The 11,346-nt window shown below is 38.1% G+C and overlaps 2 protein-coding genes across 4 annotated transcripts; one reads left to right on the plus strand and one right to left on the minus strand.

The window, feature by feature from the left end:
* The first annotated feature begins 446 nt into the window (after nt 1–446).
* Nucleotides 447–5,906, plus strand: tox4a (TOX high mobility group box family member 4 a). 3 transcript variants are annotated; one of them, XM_079380051.1, is made up of 10 exons: nt 447–749; nt 1,019–1,166; nt 1,305–1,367; nt 1,584–1,886; nt 2,002–2,256; nt 2,337–2,687; nt 3,221–3,301; nt 3,387–4,121; nt 4,698–4,849; nt 4,948–5,906. In XM_079380051.1, the coding sequence occupies exons 2-10, from the start codon at nt 1,062–1,064 to the stop codon at nt 5,003–5,005; spliced, it is 2,103 nt and encodes a 700-aa protein (XP_079236177.1). In that variant the 5' UTR covers nt 447–749; nt 1,019–1,061; the 3' UTR covers nt 5,006–5,906. The 3 variants fall into 3 exon arrangements, with proteins under 3 accessions (XP_079236177.1, XP_079236178.1, XP_079236176.1); XM_079380052.1 differs by having other exon boundaries at nt 459–749; nt 1,024–1,166; XM_079380050.1 differs by having other exon boundaries at nt 460–749; nt 1,305–1,388.
* Nucleotides 5,907–6,226: 320 nt separating this feature from the next.
* LOC306846589 (uncharacterized protein) lies at nt 6,227–11,118 on the minus strand. Its single transcript, XM_079380057.1, has 4 exons — nt 10,729–11,118; nt 9,269–9,423; nt 8,209–8,290; nt 6,227–8,007 (listed from the first exon to the last, which is right to left on the minus strand). The coding sequence occupies exons 1-4, from the start codon at nt 11,000–11,002 to the stop codon at nt 7,142–7,144; spliced, it is 1,377 nt and encodes a 458-aa protein (XP_079236183.1). The 5' UTR covers nt 11,003–11,118; the 3' UTR covers nt 6,227–7,141.
* Between the last annotated feature and the right edge of the window lie 228 nt (nt 11,119–11,346).

An 11,346-nucleotide genomic window follows, 5' to 3' on the forward strand; every position in this document is an offset into this window, starting at 1 on the left:
ATGGATTGTAATACACATTAGGAATAGGCAAAAAAAAAAAAAAAAAAATGTAAGACCTCTAGGGGGCACATGGGGCCACAGATAACAGGAATCTTTTTAGAGATGCATTCAAATCACAGGACACGTTTTGTCTTATTGTAAACATTTGCGAGTATTTGCTCTTTATGTAAAAATGGAACAACAATCTCGAAAAAATGATTAAATGAGATTCCTTATCCAGTAGTCATAAACGTGATTGGTGATAAAAGTAACAGCTGCCACGTGACATTGTAGCGGCAGCGTAGAAAATAATTTGTAGTAGCTATTGAATTGTAAATACATAACATAGAAAAATAATACATTTGTACTGTTTTAGAAGTTATTAACAACGTTTGAGCTACTTTAAATATTTTCAGCAAAAAAATTTTTTCCTTTTTGACCTGATCGGAGTGCGATTAATCGGACTTGTGAATGCAAACAGACAAACGTAGCAGAGTAGCGATCGAATCGGTCCATTTTTAGCACTTGCAGCAACCGTCTGCTAGTGCAACTTTAAAGCAAACTTTGTTCAAAAAAATTTGAATATGTATTAAGATTATATAGTGCTATTTAATAAGACTTTGGATATTACACATAGGAAATACCAGAAGTCTTTCTTCGCGAGGCCTGTGATATGAATGAAACCTCATGTCGGGTTTAACAGCAACACATCTGTGATTAGCACATTTAGCCAGTTAACGCTAGCTGCTGCTGGCTGGCTGGCTGAATTGGTAAGCCTTTATCTACCACTCTTAACTAACGTTTTTCTATATATATATATATCTATAAACAAATCTGGTTATACTTGCGCCGCGTGTTGGATCGCTTGATGAGGTTTATTGGTATTATTCAATCGAGCAACACATACCATAGGCTGGACAATACCGAGAACATGGTGCTGCGTTTCTTGGTTATTTTCTTTTGGTGAATAGCATTTTTTTTTCTTAGATGACTTGGCCTATTGATTTTTTATTATTTGTCGCTCTTGGATTTTTACAAGCTCAGCCGCTCCTCTGATATCAGGAGATCTTCGGATTATCCTCATGGATTTGAATTTTTACTCGGATCTCTCTGACGGGACTGGTCAACATGTTGATTCCGAGTTCATGGATAACTCGTCTTACAATGGATATGATCCAGTGAATAAGGTAAATCTGGCACCTTTGCGTAGTAAAATATCTCCAGTTTAATGAACTATACATTGTTTATTATTGCAGTCATTTAGTGTGTCTTTGATCTTTCCCTTGCATATGCATTTAATACACATTTTAACCTCTGTTTATTAGTTCTCAGGTGGCAATGATTCATACCTGACCATTAGTGGACCTGGTCATCATTGGTCATCTGAGGTAGTGCTACACAAACCTCAAGTAACTGTTCCATATTCTAAATTCTAGAATTCTGAGTTCTATATTCTGAACTCTCTCTCTCTCTCTCTCTTAATATGAAATAAAAAAAAAAAAAAAGTATAATATTGATGTAATACATTTTTATATTCACCTATGCATTTATTAAATACCAGTTTATATTAACTTTATTCATTTTATTATTATTTTTTATTTTAGAAAACATTCCATACACCCTGTCTGGGTGATGAAGAGTTTGAAATCCCACCAATCTCCTTGGATCCAGATTCTGCACTCACCATAGAGGATGTGGAAGCCCATTTCGGAGAGCTGGCTGAACAAGCTGAGAGCTCAGGTGCTTCTGGAGTTGGAAATAGTCTTGCCAGTAATCCTGTGGTTGGGGGGAATGATCCCTCTTTTGCTTCTGCTTTCATGAATCCATCTCAGGGCATAGAGCACCTGAGTATGGGTGTGATTAACCAGCCGGGGGGAAGTGCACTGCTGAGCTCAACTCTGGGTGTGGTAAGCTTTTCTTTTTCTATCAGTGATAATTCATGTTCATGCTTTTAGCGTGTACGTTTTGGCATTTGAAATGCTGGCGATCTGGAGTAAAGTGTTGACTTTACCTTTTTTTAAGGATCTTGGGCATTCGGTTGGCTCCCATTTCAACAGTTCCTCTTCCATGACTATTGACGTTCCAATAAACGACATGAACCACAGTCTCTTAGCACACAGCCAGCTTACCACCATAGACCATTCAGATCTGAGTGCTCAGTTAGGGCTCAGCCTTGGTGGTGGAGCCAGTGTGTCAAAGTCTCCTGACCGACCGCTGTCAACCACACCATCCCCTGCTGGCTCGTTGCAGGATGAAGACATGGAGGATTTCAGACAAGTGAGTCTTTCAGTTATGGGCTTGATTGGTGGCACATTTTCTTTGTTCCATCTTGTAACCTCTCCTCATTTGTGTTTTAGAAAACTTTGCTGGTGGACCCATCCTCAGCCTCTCCGGCAATCATTTCGCACATCCCCAACTTGACGGGTTCTGCCCAGCTCTCCTCTGCTCCTCCAGCTGTGGTGAGGAGGGTGGGCGGTAAGCCGGCCATGGTGCCTCTGACTGCAGCAGACACAGGAGCAACACTCGGAGGCAAAAAAGGAAAAAAGAAGAAAGATCCTAATGAACCACAGAAGCCAGTGTCAGCCTATGCTCTGTTCTTCCGAGACACCCAGGCAGCCATTAAAGGCCAGAACCCGAATGCCACATTCGGTGAGGTGTCAAAGATTGTGGCGTCCATGTGGGACAGCCTTGGAGAGGAGCAAAAACAGGTGGAGTATAGTTTTCCAATGGCAAAAAATGCAATCCATTTAAAATATACACTACCACTCAAGTGGAGCCAGTCTTTTTTTGTGTTAAGAAATTAATGTTTTTGTCAAGGATTTTTTTTATGAAGGATGCATTATATTAATTAAAAGTGGCAGTAACTACATTTATAATGTTACAAAAGTTGACTAGTTCAAATAAATCTTACATTGTCATCCATTGGTCAGACAAACTGATTCTCCCACCCCAAACTGACACCATTGGTTAATTTATACTTTAGGCCAATTATTGAAATGCAGTTATGTCTAATAAGACTGCAAAGTCATTAAAAATGCTGTTAACACACCGTGTGCAAGAATTATTTTCCTTTTTTTACCCCCCTTATTTCAGAAGTTGGCAATGGAATTGCATCATCTTTTTCCAAATATTTGTTATTTAGAAGTTTTAAAAGAGAGAATTGAAATAAAGAATCTGGAAATGTATGATTCCCATAATTAAATGCGTTTTGTATAATTTAGAGTTTTTATGAATATTTCAGGTTTACAAAAGGAAAACGGAGGCAGCCAAGAAAGAGTATTTGAAAGCGTTAGCAGCCTACAGAGCAAATCAACTCTCAAAAGTGAGTGAATTGTTTCTGGTTTGTCCTCTGTGAGTTTTTGGTTCCCAGTCTTATTTTCTCTTTCTTGTCTTTTTTTTCTTATCAGTCATCTGCTGAGGTGGAGGATAGTGCTCCTTCAACTCCTCCCTCTGTCCCCTGTCCCGCACCCGTCACTCCTGCTCCTGCTGCCCCTGCCCGTCCACGGCTGACTCCCATCCCTGAGCAGAACACTATCACCAACATCTGCGCTTCCAATATCATCCTCGATGGGCCTCAAGTTACTACCCGTTCCCGCACGGGCTCTCTACCCCTGGCCATTGGCCAGCTGCCGCCCCCTTCCCCCAGCCCGACCCCCACTGTCACAAAAATCATCATCTCCAAACAGATGCTGCAGGGAGGATCTCAGATCCACCAGATCCCCACGTCCATGTTGACGGTGATTCCAGCCGGATTGCGAGCCGTGCAGCCGGCTACTGCCGGACGACAGCCTCCACCTCTGCAGCAGATGCAGGGCACCCCACCGCCGCCACGTCTGCAGCAGATGGTACAAACACAAGCCCCACCTCCGCTTCAGGCCAAGCCCCGTGGAGGGGCAGGAGGTTCTGTAGCTGTCACGGCTACACCACCTCCTCCTCTTCAGATAAAGATTGTGCCCGCTTCTTTACACTCTGACCTTTCCACACCGATCATTGTTACTACAGCTACAAGTGCTAATCCTGTTATTGCCTCAACCACCATCTCAGCCTCAGCACATCCTGCCCCTGTTGAGGTGCAAGTTGAAGAGCCCAGAGAGGAGTTGGTCACCGGGACAGATGAGGCTGTTACGGAGGAACCCGAAGAGGTTCGTTTTTCCCTTAATTACAGGGATAGTCCACATAAAAATGAAAATTGTCATGTTTTTTCAAAGCTTTTTCCGAAAGTGTCGTTACCCAACTATGGTTTCTGTTTCCTGAAACCATAGTTCAAATGAACATTTGCATACAGCGTCGCAAACTTATGTGGTTCCATCACCTGTGCATCGTTGTTAATGACAGTCCTATATTGTTCAACCAACATGGTTTAAACAACCATTTTACTATAGTTTCAGGAAACAGACCCGAGTAGTTGGTTAGTTTCTCCAACGATGGTTCACACTATGGTACTTAGTCCAGAAGTTACCACTGTATGGCTTTTTTCTTCTTTGGAACATCACAGAAGATATTTTAAAGAACAGTTTCAGTTCCCACTTCATACAAACTTCTACTGTATGAACCAAAAATACAATGGAAGTCAAAGGCAACTAAGTTTTTATTTTTGGGTGACTTCTTTTACTATTGAGCTACTATAATTTATTACTAACAGCCATACAGGAAAAGATCAAATAAGTTATGCACACAGCAAAGAGTTCTTCAGAGATGTTTTATCCCTTCTCTTTCAGATGGAGATGGAAGTAAGCGTTGCTCCTGAGGCCTCCTCTTCAGCTCCTCATACGAATCTCTGTGTCCGTGCTGGATGCACAAACCCTGCCGTGGAGAGTCGAGACTGGGATAAAGAGTATTGCAGCAATGAATGTGTGGCAACACACTGCAGGTTCGTTTTTTTGTGCATGTGCTCGTTGAATTTTTATTTTTTTTGTTGTTGTTATGGTCAGATTACCATGCTAATTTCACTATTTATTCTCTTAACAGGGATATTTTCATGGCCTGGTGTTCAATCAAGAGCCAAAACTCCGCCACCGTCAAATAAATGAGAATCCTCATGTTTCTGGGTCTTTTTATCAGTGTGAACAGAAGTTTACTGGATTTGAGTGAAGTTGTAGTGTTTATGTTGTAAATAGCTAAGGCATGAAAAAAGCTGTGGAAAAATAACACTAAATTCAAAATGTCTTTGTTACAAATGTTGGAGGTATTACTGCAAACCCCAACTTGTTTGTTTTCCACATTGAAATTGTCAGAAAAGGACCTATGTGATTATATGGACCATATTTTTTCCCACTTAGTTTTGGTCCAGTGATTTTTGTGTGTGTGTTTCTAGTGATTTGTGTTAAAGTGGGACAAAATCCAAACCTTTGTATTGTTTTCAAATATAGTAGCTTTAATTATGATGAAAAATTTGAGTGTTAGTGAATCTCAATACAATCATTCTGAAATTCTATTTCTTGTTTAATGCAATTTTCTCGTGTTGTACTGACAGTATCGTAGATCAGTGTTCAGAAGTGCTCTCATGTCCAATCTTTTTGCCTTTATGGGGATTTGCTGACTTTTTTTAGATTGTGTTAGAGAAATTATTCAGGTATTAATAAAAGGCAGGCAAAATGGTTCAAGTTTATGAAGTTATTGCTAATAGACAACTTTGAAATGAACAGTTTTTTAGTGCACTATAAAAAGTGTCTTTGTCTATTGATGACTATTCAAAACATAGTATAGAAGCTAATATTAGGGTATAGTAGAATTAAGTTTTTTGAATCTGAAAAATATATATATAAACAAGTGTTCACAAAACATATTTCTTGTTAAATATGATTCACAAACGTAGTCTTCCGTTTGAACTAACAAGTTTATATTTTAATAATTTAACAGCCATAGTTCTCATGTCAGTTAATGGTTGCATTTTTTAATGGTCGTGTAAATAAAATATTTCCTTTGTTTTATTATGGTTATTTTAAATAATTTTATATATTTAAGGATGATTTAATTATTAGTATTTCAGCAATATTCTTCACGAATCACAATTTTGAATAATCCGTTTTAAGTGCAAAGTTACTTTGAATGATGGATGAAAAAGCATTTGTATTTGTTCCTTCAAAGATCCCAAAAAAAAATTTCTGCTTAAACGCAGTCCTATCACTTATGGAACAATTTTTCGGTCCATACCGGTCTTGTTACGGAGTCAAGTATTACTCAATAGGAAGAAATTATATATGGTTTCTTCTTTCAAACATTAAAAAAAAAATCAGCCCAGTAAACAAAAACAAGGTTATTGTTTATTCATAAAGAAACTATATGTTTGTCAATGGCTATGAGGAATTGAAAAACAAAGTATAGTGAAATCATTTCTTTTGTTGGCTACAAACTCACAAATCTAAGTTACTACATGTTTGTTTTATATATAAAACTAAAAACAAGTGATTGACAAAGCATAGCTGGTTAAAAAAAAACCTCCAGCATTTTAAGATTTAAAGAAAAATGTTTGCTTGGTCCAAACAAAGATATCACATTAATCGTAAGAAAGTACATCTAAAAGACATAAAAATGGAAAAATGCAAGCAGTAGTGTTACAGCTTTTTTTTAAATCAGGTTGAAGTGAACAAAGCGTGCTAAGAAAGTGAAGTTTTGAAAATCTCTGTAAAGTACAAATCGCTTAAAAAATGATTACAAGGACATATAAAGCCCTGTGAATCCTGCAGCATCCAATCATCTCCAGTGTTCAACCACACATTAACCCTCTTGCATGGGTTAAAAAGTTTAAGTTGTTAGAGTTACGACAGAAGATAGTCATTGTTTGAAAAATAAAAAGTTTAAAAGCATCCGAACACTATAATTTTAGTATTTACATCAAACAAGAATCAGTCATACTTGCATTGAACTGCATGACTGCGCCCTCTAATGCCCTGGATGCGTTACACTTTACACTTAGGGGCAAGAACCTAATGAAGAATAAAAAGTTTGTATAGTATTAGTACAGATGCAGTCGGGGGCACAGATTACAATAGAAGAAAAGTGTCCAAAAACATTTGCAACATGACATAACGGAGAAAAACCGAACACAAAATGAGTTGCCCTGATGTTCTTACTGCCATTGTGTGCTACCGGCTGGATACAGTGGTTCTGATGTGAGGTAGAAATATGGCGTTTGGTTTAGGTCACACACAACATTTGTCAGTTATTGAAGAGTTTGAAAGCTAACTGGCGCCGTGTGATTGAGCCTGTGTTTCTCAAGGTTCTTGTGGATCCTAAAACCCTTCGAGCACAGATTGCAAATGAAGGGCTTTTCACCTGTGTGAAAGCGCAGATGAGCCTTCAAATTGTTTTTGAGATGGAAGCCTTTCCTGCAGTGTGGGCAGATGTGAGGTCTCTCTCCAGTGTGGAAGCGCTCGTGTCTTCGCAAGCTTTTCCTCAGGGCAAATGTCTTTTTACACCTCCTGCACGAATATGGCTTTTCGCCTGTATGAAATCGCTCGTGCCGCTTCAGGATCTTCTTGCGTTTGAACTTCTTGCCGCAGATCTTGCAGGCATAAGCATGTCCACGTGTGAGAACACCCTGCAGGCGCCAAATGCCATTCCCGCACTCTTTAAAGCAGCACAGCCGACGTCCCGTATGGACACGCTGATGGGTTCGCAGGTCTTTGGGTGTAGAGATGCATTTTCTGTTGGAACCATTTGGCCTTTGCACACTTGGCAGCATCAGGAGATTCACAAGCTGCACAGAGCAAGGCCGTAACAGTTTGCAATCGAACGGCGTTTGGCTTAGCTGGAGACGCACCTTCTTGGCATTCGCAGCACTATTATCTGATGCCTGGCTGAGTTCGGCGGCCTCCACTAAGGTTTTGCTGGACTGCGGAGGTTCTTTGAGAGGTGACTTGCCGTCTGTCAGAGACGGTAAAGAACTGACTTCCATAAGACCAAGGTCCCACTGGCTCATGTCAGTGGAAAGGTCCGCACTGGGAATGCTCCCTAAAACAGAGCTGAACGGATGAGACTCTGGATCGACTACAGAGTGTGAAGAGGATTCTTCAAGTCCCTGAAAACCTAAAACGAAAAAAGGGGGTTGAAATTTTTAGTTAAAAATTCATTTTTTTTGTTTGTTTTTTGTAAATAAAACATTAAATTACTGGAGCATCAAAGGGTGTACTTCTGAATATATTACAAAGAAAAATTAACTAGCTTTGTACAGTAAAACACTTTTAAATATAAATTATTATGAATCAAGCATGGCTGGTTTCTTCATGCCATTTTCCTGAATTGTCTCTGGTGTCTTTAAGTCTTCTGTCCATGGGACTTCATGAATTAAGCCGTCTCCTCTACCAATCCCCTAAAACAGTAAATAATACACGTGACTTGGTCAGTAAGGCAAAAGAAGCAGAAATTACAAAATTAACATACTACAACATATTGCAATATTTTTCTTTTGCATTTACATTTATTTTAATCAGTATGTCACTGTTCCCAAATGGGGGTTTGTGAGAGAACTGCAGGAGGTTCATGAGGTTATGAAAAGCTTTTAATAAATTAGATTCAATATAAAACAAAACAAAAATATAACTGTATGGTCTTACGTGCTGCTTGTTTCTGAGTAAAGCAAATCGTAATCAAGTGTTTTCAGAGTCTCGGTTCAAATTAAATGCAGTGAAATCAATCTCTGCATGTTCTGTAAGTTTAATGTACATTTGGGAATGCAACGTGTGCTAGGTTTACTTTATTTACACACTCCAACTGAAATTCCCAACATTTTTGTAGAAAGAAGTTTAAAGCATTTCTCCACAATTTTGCCAAAATAAAAGCATGAGAATTTAAAATATTAAATAACCTGATGGTTTGAATGTTTGAAATTGAAGAATTTAAGACAAATATTAGTCCTGAAAATAGCAGTTTAAAACAAATTAATTGAATTATTATAAAATACAAATTTGTTTTACAGCACCCTTTTCATTAATACCGGTATGGTTTCTGTCTTCATTTTTAGAATTAGCTACAATAATAATAACAACAATTAATAATAATAGTAATAGCAATAATAATTAAGAGTGTGAATGTTTGGACTGAGACTCACCTAAAAAAAGGTTTGTCCAAAAAAGATCAAATATTTTACACATTTACTTGCATGTCATATTTATAACCAATAAATGACACCAGAAAACTGTGGCCATGCAAATATTTAGTAAAAAAAAAATTGATAAATTAATTTAAATTTCAGGTTTGAAATCTAAAATGTGTAATGAATATTATTTCATCAAAGTTGAACATTTCATTTGAACCTAATAAGATCAAGTTAAAAATCAGTGCCACCTACAGTTTCTTTGAAGATAGAGCATGGAAGGTCAACCATGCATTGCAAATCCACAGCTTCTGGAGACTCCTTGCAGAGAGCTTCAGAGGGAGAAAGCCCCTCCTCTCCACTGGATTCCTGCAGACAAATCTCGTCTCTCTCAGTGGACATGCACTGATCTGAATGGGGTTTACGGGTGGAAGAGAATACATGGTGTTACAATTCAGAAACATGGGAAACCTGGTCTGTGTCAATTACAGTGCTGCTGGCTTTCATTATTTAGAGAACACTGTCCTTTCAAAAATCATTTGAATTTGAAAGGTGACTGAATCTGAGAATCAGCTCAGCTTTACATTGGACAAGTGAATAAAAACAAAAACACAGGTTTATAAACTTTGCCAAAACATTTTGATTATAAAAAAAAGTCATATGATGATTAGTCATTACTCGTTTTAAGAAAGGTCACATGCACAAATTACTGTATTTTTTGCATGAAAACTAAGCAATGGGCTACACAATATGAACTGCTGAAAAAATGGACTTTAACCTTGACATATCAGTCAACAGACTGTTGCAACTACTTTTAAAAAAATATGGCAAACGATTTTTACCTTAAAACTAAACAGTACTTATTTTTGTGTCACTTGTTATTTTCAAGCAATCCAAAAATGAATAATTCATTTTCAGTTTCAATAAGTTTGAGTTTCTTATTCCAACAGTGACTTATCTATTAATTTAGTTTCATTCATTTACATGAATCAGCAAATCACATATTGTCCTAATATAGATAGATATTAATTTAATAGATAGTGTTAGAAAAACTGCAAATGAGATATGTTTGGCTTGAATGAACACTATAACAAATCAATACGCATTTACTCCCTTCATTGCAGGGTTGCACTGACATTTACAATATTACTATGCAGAAATGTTACTGAAAATATCAGTTCAGTAAGTGTAATATTTGGTCTAAAGCAGGGGTCCTCAAATCTGGCCCATTCCTGCAGAGTTTAGCGCTAACCCTAATCAAACACACCTGAGCATGCTAATCAGATCATTAGAAAATCACAGGTAGATGAGTTTGATCAGGGTTGGAGCTAAACTGTGCAGCAGATTCGACCTCCAGGGAAATATTTGAGGAACCCTGGTCTAAAGAATAACAAGTAATGAAGTACTAGGTATTAGGTTTTCTAGCCTAATAAATTGTAACTAAATACCACAGGAATAGAAATTAATAGCAAAAGAAGATGAAAGCACCATGTAATAAACAGTTAACGTTACTAGGAAAAGAAAACTACACCAGCCACTATAATAAAAATAATAACCAGTAACATAAAATAGACACTAGTTAATTTTTAAGGCATTTTTAATTCAACGGCTTGACGCATACGACTCTACTTCCGGTCTACTCCTGTTGAATTCAACCAAGATACACGCACAGCTAGAGAAGTGGCTGTTGTTTAACGTTACGCCGATAAACATACCCTGATGGTGGGGCAGCAGTGTCTCTCCTACTTGCACACCGACGCTACAAACCATCTTGTCAGAGAGATTAGTCAATGCACTTTGCATATGAGCGCTGATGTCAGGGACACACACTAGATTTTCCTTGACCCGAGCTTCTCTGTCGACCGTGCAGCCATAGCAATCCAATGCGCGTCCTTCGAAAACTTTCGTTATCTCCACGACGGCCACCTTCAGTAACACCTCCATAACGGCCGCCACCTCGGCTTGAAACCTGGACACGGACTCTGACATTTTGCTCGCGGTCTGAACATGCACAATATTAGTTACAATGCGTAAACAAACGGATCGGTTGTGCAGTCGTTTGTGGTCATAGCCACATGGCTAAAATGGAAGTAATGGGCGTGTCTGATGACATTCCACAATGACGTATGCACGTACACAGTGGTGGCGCCAAATCCAGACGCGCTTCTGGAATGTTGATCGCAAAATTTTGTCATTTATTCTAGAATATCTATTGTTTAAAGTTTGTATCTTTATAGAAATGTAATGTTTGTACTGACAAAAAAATTACTTAGTTATTTTTAATTGCATATTTTTTATTCTATTTTTACATTGATGTTTATAAAAAAATAGCA

This window comes from Barbus barbus (genome assembly GCF_936440315.1).
Source record: "Barbus barbus genome assembly, chromosome: 26".
Lineage (NCBI taxonomy): Eukaryota > Metazoa > Chordata > Actinopteri > Cypriniformes > Cyprinidae > Barbus > Barbus barbus.

Coding starts and splice junctions, on each gene's coding strand:
- LOC306846589 (XM_079380057.1), bottom strand. CDS start 11,002: ATGTCAGAGTCCGTGTCCAGGTTTCAAGCCGAGGTGGCGGCCGTTATG. Junction 9,424..10,728: donor ACTGCTGCCCCACCATCAGG/GTATGTTTATCG, acceptor AACCCCATTCAG/ATCAGTGCATGTCCACTGAG. Junction 8,008..8,208: donor AGAGACAATTCAGGAAAATG/GCATGAAGAAAC, acceptor TTTTCGTTTTAG/GTTTTCAGGGACTTGAAGAA.
- tox4a (XM_079380050.1), top strand. CDS start 1,062: ATGGATTTGAATTTTTACTCGGATCTCTCTGACGGGACTGGTCAACAT. Junction 2,688..3,220: donor TTGGAGAGGAGCAAAAACAG/GTGGAGTATAGT, acceptor TGAATATTTCAG/GTTTACAAAAGGAAAACGGA. Junction 4,122..4,697: donor TTACGGAGGAACCCGAAGAG/GTTCGTTTTTCC, acceptor CTTCTCTTTCAG/ATGGAGATGGAAGTAAGCGT.